Raw genomic sequence first — 12,500 nt, forward strand, 5'->3', positions numbered from 1 at the left:
GAGACAATATAAAATTTTTCTAACACTTTTTCTTTTTGGAATCGCTCGACGTATATCAAGTGCACGTTAGGAACAAAGTCCAAATTCCAAAACACTAGAGTGTCAGAAATCTTTGACTTTACCTCTCAATCAATTCTGATTTTGTCATCTTTGAATAATAGAAAAGTTTAAAATTATTCAATTGATAGTTCTCCTTTAAAATCTAATTTTAGTCAAGCGTCGAGCTTAATAATCGGATGTCGCAAAGTATTATTACGCATTACAATATAAATATAGGGGGGGCGGGCAACGTGTACTTATTAGCAGGTCTGATAGCCTACATCGCTATCTTCTCATCGTTGTAATGGGAATATTCTCAAACTAACCCACAATATTGTCCATTACAATAATCTCAAAACAGGCCCATTTTTGCGTCCGGTTACCTGATCTGCATATATTCATGTATCGGTATGAGTAAATAAAACTGACTGTTCAAATTTAAATTGAATTTAAAGCTCCATGTGCATCTGGATATTTCACATTAGGACAATTGGTCATGTTATATATATTTCAGACACATTTGAGTCTACGTGAATCCATAGAATCAATAGAAACCGATAGGCAACATCTGGACATACCACTTCAAGACAATTGGATAATATATATAATTTTCAAACACATTTGAGTCTGCGTGAATCAATGTGTTAGAATCATAGAAACCAACAGGCATCATCTCCAACAAACTAAATGCATTCCAAACTAAGAAAAATCCTGAGGATATATTGGCCAAAAGTATTTTCAAATAAAGAACTGGCGAAATACAAACACAAATTGAACCAATATCTGAAGCTGTAAAGAGGAGAAAGTGGAATTGGACTTGACAAGTCCTCAGAATGAATTTGAGTCCAATACTCAGGATAGCCCTCAGGTGGACCCCCCCCCCCCTCCCACCCCCCAACCACCACCCAGTGAACTAGAAGGGGTCGTACACTGGAGGAGGAGTATCGAGAGAGAGATATGAAAGCTAGTGGGTGGTCTTTGGGACAGATGACAAAAATGGGCTCCAACCGAGAAAGACGGCGTTCTATATATGCACGCAGGTGCATATATGCAAGTCTGTTGTCCGAACGCAATTATGGGTATAGTTTAACATTGTTGTAATGGACAAACATTTGTGTCAGTTAAAAAAAGATTTCAATTACAACAATTACTCCATAATCAATTGGGATATCAGACCTGTGAATAGGTTTATGCCACTTTATATCAATAAGAAGCGTATGAAATACCTTTTTTGGTTAATGATGTTATGGTTTTGGATAAACCCTTGTTGCTCTTTGTCAAAACAGACAGTCTACTTAACATGGTTTTATGCTGGGTTTCCATCCTTGCTTGATCGGACAACTCTGTCAAAATGTTGAAGATGAAGACATAACGAGATAAACATAAATTGTTTCGTTGCAGAGTATAGAAATATAAGGAAAGGTTTGTCATTTTAAAACTTGAGCGTCTAAATAGAGCAATATCCATTTAACGTGCTCAAAAGCTGCAACACTAATGTGAAATGAGGCAAGACGTCTATAATGTGATATTTTATTTTTTTTCCGACAGGCGGGATATTCATTTTACATCTGAGTACAGTGAAGGACTATGAGTAAAGAATTATTTCTATTGACTCAACCATGCGCCGTTAGAGAGCGGAATTCGAATCCTGAGCCGTCTGATCAGATGATTATTATTATCCATACATAACTAAATTTATTGGCCGTGTCAAATGGTCAGTGTCCATCCTATAACATCATCATACAGAACGGACAGAAATTTTGAATGTCTGTCCTCTTTGTAAGATCCAGGTCAAAACTGTCAAATTTTAAACTCCCGTCTTAATAATAGGATCATATCATGGAGCAATTCCAAACATGCTAGGCATTCGGTATGAGAAAATGTAAATGTTTAATTCAAGTTAGAGAGAGAGAGAGAGAGAGAGAGAGAGAGAGAGAGAGAGGGGAGAGAGAGGGGGGAACCGGGTAGAGTTGTACGGGAGAAAACAAATTTAAAAAGAAGTCATTACCTTTAGTGGTTAACGCTACGATCTTTGAGGAAACATCCTTATAGCTGTTGGTAAGATGGCCTAACGTGCCTTTTAATTGTTTTTCCACTTGAAGTATCTTTGCTTCATTGGAAGATTCTGTTAAAAATTATAGAAGGAAATATGATGAGATATCTACATCTACATAACTTTGTAACAAATTAAATGATAACTATTCAAAAGGATGTCGTAAATCTACATCTGATAATCATATGATTATATACAATGTTTAAACTTGTTTTGCTTTTCGGCATCAAGGTTTTGACCATAGCACGACACTAGAAGTGCTATCACCAAGAATGAGGAGCCTACCTAAAATCAAAACAAGTTCGAAAATTATTTTTACACCTCCTATAATAACAGTCAGGAAAGATTACTCTTGAAAAAAATCAGATATTATTGTATTCTTATTTAATGAAACGTTCAGTTAAGAGAACTGCCAATAATATACAAACTATCTGATTCTATTCTTGAGCGTCTAATTATGTCATTGTCAACAGGCAGGTCCCATCATCAGATCCTTTCTTCTTTCATTCATTCATTCATTCATTTTATACAGCATCAAATAGTTCCCTTAGTTTGTCGTCTGCAATCTGTGTCACTAAAGTTCAAGGCCTCAAAAAAGTAGTACCCTTATTGCTACTGTTCCAGTATGCACGTTTACATTTAATGGTCTATTAAGGAACCTAGCAACCACTCTTCATCACTACTAAAAATGGTGTTAAAAATTGAATATATGGTAAGGATAAATACATGAGCTTAAATACATTTACTCTGTATCAAAAGGTATCTAGCTAAAATTGATATTGTAAACGTATTCAACTGTCAGAAGTAATGAAGTAATTTTTAATCTGATAAAAAAATGTGGTCAATTTAAATGCATAGTAAAGTAAGACACAATATTATATACAGTTAGACTTTGTGTCAAATGTTAACTATCAAGAGCGATGGAGTATATCTATATGTGGTCAAATTGAACAAGTAGTAACGATAGAAAGATACGATTATATACATTTACATTGTATCAAATTATAACTGTCTAGATCTATGGAGTATATCTACATATGGTCAAATTGAACACGTCGTAAAAATAGAAAGACAGACAACCGACAGAAAACATGCAATGGAAAGATTCAGGCACCATGACCACTAAACGTCAATTGCTTGATACAAAACGTATTTATAAAGCCACAGAAACGTACATACATAGACCTCACAGGGTGTTCATTCAAAACCAGATACAACCTGCACAAATCTTTGTTCAAAAACATACGCAAATGACATTCTACTATAGTAAGTGAATACATTTGGAGCCTCAAAGAAAAAACATACAACAAAGCATTGCACGCATAATTATCTCCAGAGCACAGTCGTACTCCCCTTCATCTAAAATTGTCAACCTCTGCTTGGAAGACAAATGCTATATCATCGCAAAACCCAACATGGTAACATAGATAGATAGATAGATAGATAGATAGATAGATAGATAGATAGAGAGATAGATAGATAGATAGATAGATAGATAGATAGATATTGAATCGTGTTTGTTACAAATATGGTACGGATAGTGCTCGAAATGTAGCAATGGAGCGAATTATTATTTTAATATTTACCAAATGTTAGAGTCAGTCTACATCGATGTTGTGGCTTCATGAGGGTGTTTGATTATAGTATATTTCTCTTCCAAGCATAAGCTACATTGCTTTGATGTTGGTGTGTATCCTGTTGCTTTAGATAAAATTTTCCATGAAATGTTGTGGTCTAGTTTGTTGTCTTTTAATTTCCAAATATGTTTTCTTTGTTTTGGATATTTTTTAACCATTCAATGACTTGATTGGTGTTTTTCCACTGGTTGAATTTAGTTGCTTCTTTGACGTTTTTATTTTTTTTTTCTAATATCTTTTTGCTGATTTTTCCAATTTCAGATTTGTATGGATTTATTATTCTACATTTTGGATTATTATTTGTGAAGTCAGGCTTGTGATCTTTTAATGTGATGAACGCTTCTCTTCTTGGTGCTGTATCGATTCCATCGCTAAGGTCAAGTCTGTTCGCTATATTCTTATCTTCTTTTGTGATCTCTTCGGTTCTTTGTGTTCTGTCTTTTTATAGTCTTTGTTGATTTATTTGTGTGTAATTTTATCATATTCCTCAGGTGTCATTTTATAATAGTTGTTGGATTTGTCGGCTGATATCAGAAGTTGTTTTTCTTTGTTTATTTTCTTCACATCGTTAGTCAGTTGGTTTTGAAAGTTGTTATTTTTGTCTTTGAACTGTACATTTTGAATGAGATCTGAAAGTCCATCTTCTATTTTTTTAAATTCAAGTATTGGAGGGGGGTGAATTTGTAGAATTGAAGCCGTACGTTTTCTTGTGGGTGGGTTCTAAATGTGGGTTCAGGAAAAAGAATGTTCTCCATCGTAGATTCTTGACATGATTCTGTTCTTGCTATAAGTGATTTAATGAAAGATTTTCTGTTGCAGGTAGGACTATTCTTTGTAGAATATGGCAAAGTAGTCGGTCTAAGTTGTAGCGTAGTGTCCATTTTGTGTCTAAGAGTGCTCAACGGTGCGGAGCTGTGTATTGAATCGTGTTTGATATAAATATGGTACGGATACTGCTCGACATTTAGCAATGGAGCGAATTATTATTTTAATATTTACCACAATGTTGCAATGGAACGAATTATTATTTTAATATAATCAAACACCCTCATGAAGCCACACTCAACACGAAAAATGAGATGTACAATACGTGTCCATATCGCCGGAAGTGCTTACTAATCAACTACAAACCGGAACCACTTCAACAAACAACAACAGACAACAAACCAAACTCGTGTAACACACAGTCATGGCGATGGCTGATTAGACCTGAAACATCGATGTAGACTGACTCCAACATTGTGGTAAATTATATTAAAATAATAGATGGATAGATAGATCGATAGAACGACAAAAGTGATAAAATATTATTGATTACCTTTATTGGTTAAGGCTACAATTCTTGTTGACATGTCCTTGATGCTGTTCGTGAGTTGTCCCAACTCGTCTAACATTTCTTTATTCCGATTTTCAATTTCGGCGACCTTTGCTTGATTTGAAGTTTCTGTCGTAGAGATGACGACAAGGACATAACATATAAACTCATAGGTGACGTAAGAGATAACTCTGCATATGAATTAGAACTTTTAAAGCCTACAATAAGACTATTTAAACCGACTTTTTGCAGCGCTACAGGCCATATAGATATCCTGGGGTATGACATGGTAACACTCAACAAAAGAAACGTACTAACTTCATTCAGACTCAAATTTTCAACATTGTGAATTAGATCGATTTTACAATGGCCATGTTACATTTTGTAATGAATGATCCTCGATCCCTAAGATTTACGACGCAATTTTAAATGGGAACTTAGAAACCGAAATACACAGCTTTTAAAATATGTCGAAACAGACAGGACTACAATTAAGATAACCTTAACCCTTGGAAGATTTCAAAAAATAGATAACTCTTTCTTACAGTAGTAAAAATACAAAATAGATAGATGGATAGATATATAAATAGATAGATAGATGATAGATGGATAGAGAGATAGATAGATAGATAGATAGATAGATAGATAGATAGATAGATAGATAGATAGATAGATAGATAGATAGAGAGAAAGATAGATAGACATATATATATATATATATATATATATATTTATATATATATATATATATATATATATATATATATAGATAGATGGATAGATAGATAGAGAGATAGATAGATTGATAGATAGATAGACAGATAGATAGATATATAGATAGATAGATGGATAGACAGATATATATGTACAGTTAGACAGACAGAAAGATATATAGATTGATAGATAGATAGATAGATAGATAGATAGATATATAGATAGATAGATAGATAGATAGATAGATAGATAGATTGATTGATAGAACCACAGAGGTGTTTAATTTATATTGATTACCTTTCGTTGTTAAGGTCATAATTCTTGTTGACATGTCCTTATTTTTCTTTGTCAGTTGACCCGATTTGTCTAACATTTCTTTATTCCGATTTTCCATTTCGACGATCCTTGCTTGATTTGAAGTTTCTATTGGAGAGTTGAGGACAGAGACATATAAACTGATGGGTAACGTAAGAAATAACTCTACAAATAAATTATAAATTTTAAAGCCTACATTGCAGTCAATATGAATGTTTATACAGACTTTTGCAGCGGTATAATAACCAATGATCAAATATTAATCACTACAATGAATCTCTTTATGTGTGAATGTATGTATATGTGGACGTGTGTTTGTTTGTGCATGTTTCTGTGCGGGTGTGTGTGTGTGTGTTGTCTACATGGTAATACCAGACTACTTTCCCCTATGAAAATTAGTCAATTCTATCCATCTGTCCCAGTTTGTCTAACATTTCTTTATTTCGATTTTCCATTTCGGCGATCTTTGCTTGATTTGAAGTTTCTATCAGAGAGTTGACGACAGAGTCATATAAACTGATAGGTAACGTAAAAGATAACTACAAATGAATTAGAACTTTAAAAGCCTACAATAGGACTATTTGAACCGAATTTTTTGCAGCTCTTCAAGGCCATCTAGATATGCCACGGTATGACATGGTAACACTCAACAAGAGAAACGAACTAACATCTTCATGCAGACTCAAATTTTCAACATTATGATTTAGATCGATTTTACAATGGCCATTTTACATTTTGAAATGAATGATCTTCGATCCCTAAGATTTACGACGCAATTTTAAATGGGAACTAAGTAACCGAAATACACAGCTTTTAAAATCTGTCGAAACAGACAGGACTACAATTAAGATAACCTTGACCCTTGGAAGATTTTTAAAAAATATATAACTCTTTCTTACAGTAGTAAAAATACAAAAGCAAATATTCCTAGATACAAAAAAACAAGTTAAATACAGAATTTTAAAGAAAGATAAAGTGTTACCTCTTGTCGTCAAATCGGAGATTTTTGCTGTCGTATCATTTTTGTCGTTTTTCAAACGGGATATTTCAGTCAGCATTTTCTTGTTGTTCTTTTTCAGTTTAGAAATGGTTGTTTGAAGGGACGTTTCTGGAAGGAGGAAAAAGACAAATCAAGAATTAGTTTCATCAAAATTCAAATCAGAAACAATAAATGGCAATTACTCTCGTGTACCTTCTAAAATTTTCAACATTGTGTTTTAGATCGATTTTACAAAGGGCCATGTTATATTTTGTAATGAATGATCTTCGATCCCTAAGATTTACGACTCCATTTTAAACCGAAACTAGAAAACCGAATACACATCTCTTAAAATCTGTCGAAACAGACAGTGCTACAGTTATGGTAACCTTGATCCTTGGAAGATTATTTTAAAATAGATAATTCTTGTTTACAATAGTAAAAATATAAAAGCAAATGTGCTTAGATACAAAGACAAAGTTAGATACAAAATTTTAAAGAATGGAAAGGGTTTACCTCTTGTCGTCAAATCTGAGATTTTAGCTGTCATATCTTTTTTGTCGTTTTTCAAATGGGATATTTCAGTCATGATTATCTTGTTGTTCTTTTCCAGTTTAGAAATGGTTGTTTGAATAGACGTTTCTGGAAGGATGAAAAAGACAACTCAATACTTAGTTTCATCTAAATTCAAATCGAAAACACTAAATGGCAATTACTCTCGCGTACCGTCTCCAATTTTCAATAAAATGTTCCTAATTTAGAAAAAAAAACTAGCGGAGAACCCGCAATAATTACGCGGAAATAAAGGCTATTATGAACTTGTACTCATATATTATATTGTGAAAATTAACATAGATCGAGATGTACCTCTTGTGCGATCACCGATCAAACCAGTCAGGTAATGAAGTTTGTAGATGCGCTCAAATGAATCTGGCAACAAAGCGGCCATATGGCGATTCCCAACGTCAAATGACCTACCGTTAACAGTACCAGTATTATGCCCTATCAGATTCTCTAAACCAGTCGACTTGTGATAGAAATGTCCTTGATTGAAACAAATGTTTACAAGTTACTAAGTAAATAAATCAGAACATTTTAAATTTAAAAAAAATTAGATTTGGATAAGGTAAAGGGTGATATGAAAGAACTGGGCCTGGAGGAAGATGATGCTTTGAAACGGGATGCAAAATGCGGGATAAGCTGAGAGAAGAAGAAGAAGAAGATAATTTTTAGATTTACCAGTAATTCTGTGCTCTTTGGCAAGCATATAACTTAGTAAGTCTTTTACTTGACTGGACTGGTAAAGAACTAAGTCTAGCCACCTTACATAAGATTGGCCCAGTTGTATGATCTAATTGAACACAAAACAGTGGGCATGTCTAATTGTTTCATAGGTGATAAGTCACACTGTGGACACCTGTTTATAACCAATGCGATTTAAATAATGCACGAAATTCTTGATATAAGCACATTAAGAAATAGATATACAGATAAATAGATAGAGAGATTGAAATATAGTTAGGTCGATAGATAGATATTTAGATAGATAGGTTGTGGATAGATAGTTGGATGTATAGATAGATAGCAAACTCAGCTGACATATTTGGAAAAAGATAACAAGCTAGACCACCGTCTTTTATGGAAAATTCTATATAAAATAGCAGGATATACATCATTATCAAAACAATGTAGCTTATGCCTGGAAGAAAAATGTACTATAATTAAACACCCTCACGAGGCTACACTCAACACGAAATAAAACAGACGTAAAACAGCTGTCGGTATAGACCGAAACATCCACTAATCAACTACAAACCCACGGAACCACTTCAACAATCAACAACAACAGACATCAACTCCAACAAATGTAACACACTGTCCTGACGATGGCCGTAAGGGCCTGAAAAATTGATGTAGACTGACTCCAAAAGCGTGGTAAACATTACAATAATAGATTGATAGATAGACAGATAGATAGAAAGATAGATAGATAAGTAGATAGATATATAGATAGACAGATAGATAGATAGATAGAATATTAGATAGATAATAAGTAGATAGATAGATAGACAGTTATTTAAATAGATAGATAGATAAAGAGATAAAGAGATAGATATATAGATAGATAGATAGAACCACAGACGTGATAAAATTATATTGATTACCTCTAGTTGGAAAGGCTACAATTCTTGTTGACATATCTTTAATGTTGTTCGTGAGTTGACCCAATGTGTCTAACATTTCTTTATTCCGATTATCCATTTCGACGATCTTTGCTTGGTTTGAAGTTTCTATTGGAGAGTTGACGACAGAGGCATATAAACTGATAGGTTTACCCGGTAACGTAAAAGATAATTCTACAGATGAATTAGAACTTTTAAAGTCTACAAAGTAGTCAATGGGAATATTTATACCGACTTTTGCATCGGTATAATAACAAATGATCAAGTTTTAATCTTTACAATGAATCTCTATCTCTCCGCCCATGTGTCTCTCCCATGTGTGTGTTTGTGTGTATGTGTGTGAGTTGTCTACAAATCCAGACTACATTTTGCTATGAAAATTATCCAGTTCCATCTATCTGATATCTACAAGACATTGAGTTTTTACGATTTAGATCGATATCAAAATGGCCATGATACAGTATAAAAATAAATTATCTTCAATAACTAAGCTATACGGCGGTTTTAAACCAGGAACTAGAAAATCGGGTACACAGCTTTTAAACTCTGTCGAAACAAACAGGACTACAATCTTAAGATAACATTGGCCCTCGGAAATTTTTTTAAAAATAGATAATTTCTTTATACAACCGTTAAAATGCAAAAGCAAGTTATGTGTCTATATATAAAGACAAATTTAGATACAAATTATAAAGAATGATAATGTGTTACCTCTTGTCGTCAAATCGGATATTTTTGCTGTCATATCTTTTTTGTCGTTTTTCAAACGGGATATTTCAGTCATCATTATCTTATTGTTCTTTTCCAGTTTTGAAATTGTTAATTGATGGGACGTTTCTGTAAGAAGAAAAATACAATTTAAGAATTAGTTTATCGAAATTCAAATCGCAAAAACTAAATGGCAATTACTCACGTGTACTGTATCAAGTTTACAATAAAAGGTTCCTAGAATTAAATAAAACAACCAGTGGAAAACTCGTAATAATTGCGCGGAAATGAAGGCCATTATGAACTGCCACTCATCTATTGTACTGTCTAAATTAACCATATTGCTCCAGAATGAAATATGTAGATTGGAACAAATGTATCTGGCCACAAAGAGGCCAGATGGCGATTCCCAACGTCAAATGACCTTCTTCTTCTTCTTCTTCTTCGTTCCTCTGATGGACATCTATGGCTGCAGTCCGATATCTGCTATGAAGTCTGTGGTCCGCTTTAGGTCCTCAGCCTCACCATATAGCTTTGTGTTGAGTGTTGTAGGGGTGACCCAGTGGTTCGAACGTTGCACGTTGTATAATGGGCAATCCATAAGCACATGTAAAGTGGTTTCATTAAGTGGACAGTTATCATGCCCAATCTGATTTTCTAAATACTCATTCATAATCAGTCAACGGTGATAAAATGATTCTTTATTTTTCAAAAGTCTTACAATTACTTTTGTATCAATCAGAAATAATAATTTCATAATCATTTGATTTGCCAGTAATTCTCTGCTATTTGGCAAGAAATGAATATGAGCTGTAGATAGAAAAACTATTTTGTTTAAAGAATAGATATATTAATGATGGCGATGATGATGATGATGATGATGATGATGTTGATGATGATGATGATGATGATGATGATGATGATTATAATCATGATGGTAATATATATATATATATATATATATATATATATATATATATATTAATATGAATAATAATATAATAATAATAATAATAATAATAATAATAATAATAATAATAATAATAATAATAATATATAATAATAATAATAATATAATAATTAATAATAATAATAATAATAATAATAATAAATAATAAATAATGTAAATAATTTATTATAATAATTATAAAAATAATAATAATAATAATAATAATAATAATAATAATAATAATAATAATAATAATATAATATATATTAAGAACAGTGATGATATTATTATTATTTATATATATTATTATTATTATTATTATTATTATTATTATTATTATTGTTATTATTATTATAATTATTATTGTTATTATTATTATTATTATTATTATTATTATGATGATGATGATGATGATGATGATGATGATGATGATGATGATGGTGATGATGATGATAATAATAAGAGAGCTAATATTTATATAGAATGACTAAAAAAACAAGAAGTGAGTGACCTCAATGTTGTTCCTTCTATAGCCTCTATTTTAGCTTTACGCATAGTATCAATATTTCAAGTTTATTCCTAATTTTACAAAATACCCTTAACTCCGTTCTTTTTTATGATCTCCTCCAGTGCTGTCAATCTTTCCATTATCTTGTGGACATCAAATGATTCTGTATAGGTGATATGACAAGCATGAACAATCGATTATTTTATATCTTTCATTATTATAGTATATTATATCAATCTAAAGGACAAGTCCTTTCAACTATCTATCTATCTATCTATCTATCCATCTATCTCAGAAAGAGTGTTTGTGTGTGTGTGTGTGTGTGAGAGAGAGAGAGAGAGAGAAAGAGAGGGGGAGAGAGAGACAGAGAGAGAGAGATGATGATGATGATGATGATGATGATGATGATGATGATGATGATGATAATGATGATGATGATGATGATGATGATTATGATGATGATGAAGTTAGTGTGTAGCGGAAGTTTAAGTTTATATCGATGGATTAAGAATTGGATTGATATAAACAAATTGAAACTGAATGTAGAAAAAACCGAGGTGTTGTGTATAAAGAAGAAATCTTGCAGGAATAGTATTAAAATAGATAACATTGATGTAGCAGGTTGCAAAGTTTCTATTTCTAATGGGAGCGATCTATGTTCAGGTTTTCATCCAACCGAGTCATCAATCACATGATATGTTGCTGTCTTAGGATTGGACATTTCTAAATAAATGCAAACACGCTGTTTCGCTTACAGAAGTTGTAAACATACCCATGTGTCAAGCTGAACAAAATGGCCAATTATGATACTGGATAGATCAAAACTGTGAACACTTTTCACTAAGTGGGTCACTTTGAGCACATCTGTTAATGTGACCAATGACCCCGACCACATGGAAAGGTAATATAGATCGAGCCCATTTCTATGTTCGCAATCTGGGTGCATTATTTAACAACCAATATGTCCATGAATAATTATATCACCAAAAGTATTCAAATCTGTCACTAAAATCTTCATAACGTTGGTCGTATTAGGTCTTTGACTGGCACTGAAATCTCTAAAAAGCTTGTCACTTCTTTCATCATTAGTAGACTTGACA

General features: G+C 32.6%; 1 protein-coding gene across 1 annotated transcript in view; it reads right to left on the bottom strand.

Moving 5' to 3' along the window:
* LOC144969298 (uncharacterized) overlaps positions 1-12,500 on the bottom strand; it is a 36,448-nt gene that overhangs the window by 4,034 nt on the left and 19,914 nt on the right. Inside the window, exons 6-14 of the mRNA XM_078908407.1 lie at positions 11,489-11,563; positions 9,947-10,072; positions 9,218-9,343; positions 7,569-7,694; positions 7,056-7,181; positions 5,048-5,173; positions 2,048-2,164; positions 1,266-1,382; positions 657-750 (exon numbers count right to left, since the gene is read on the bottom strand). Of these exons, the coding sequence (XP_078764533.1) occupies positions 657-750; positions 1,266-1,382; positions 2,048-2,164; positions 5,048-5,173; positions 7,056-7,181; positions 7,569-7,694; positions 9,218-9,343; positions 9,947-10,072; positions 11,489-11,563 (1,033 nt within the window). The remainder of the gene's footprint in view (positions 1-656; positions 751-1,265; positions 1,383-2,047; positions 2,165-5,047; positions 5,174-7,055; positions 7,182-7,568; positions 7,695-9,217; positions 9,344-9,946; positions 10,073-11,488; positions 11,564-12,500) is intronic.

This window comes from Berghia stephanieae, chromosome 3 (genome assembly GCF_034508935.2).
Source record: "Berghia stephanieae isolate SIO BIC M18660-M18661 chromosome 3, UCSD_Bste_1.3, whole genome shotgun sequence".
In the NCBI taxonomy this organism is placed as follows: domain Eukaryota; kingdom Metazoa; phylum Mollusca; class Gastropoda; order Nudibranchia; family Aeolidiidae; genus Berghia; species Berghia stephanieae.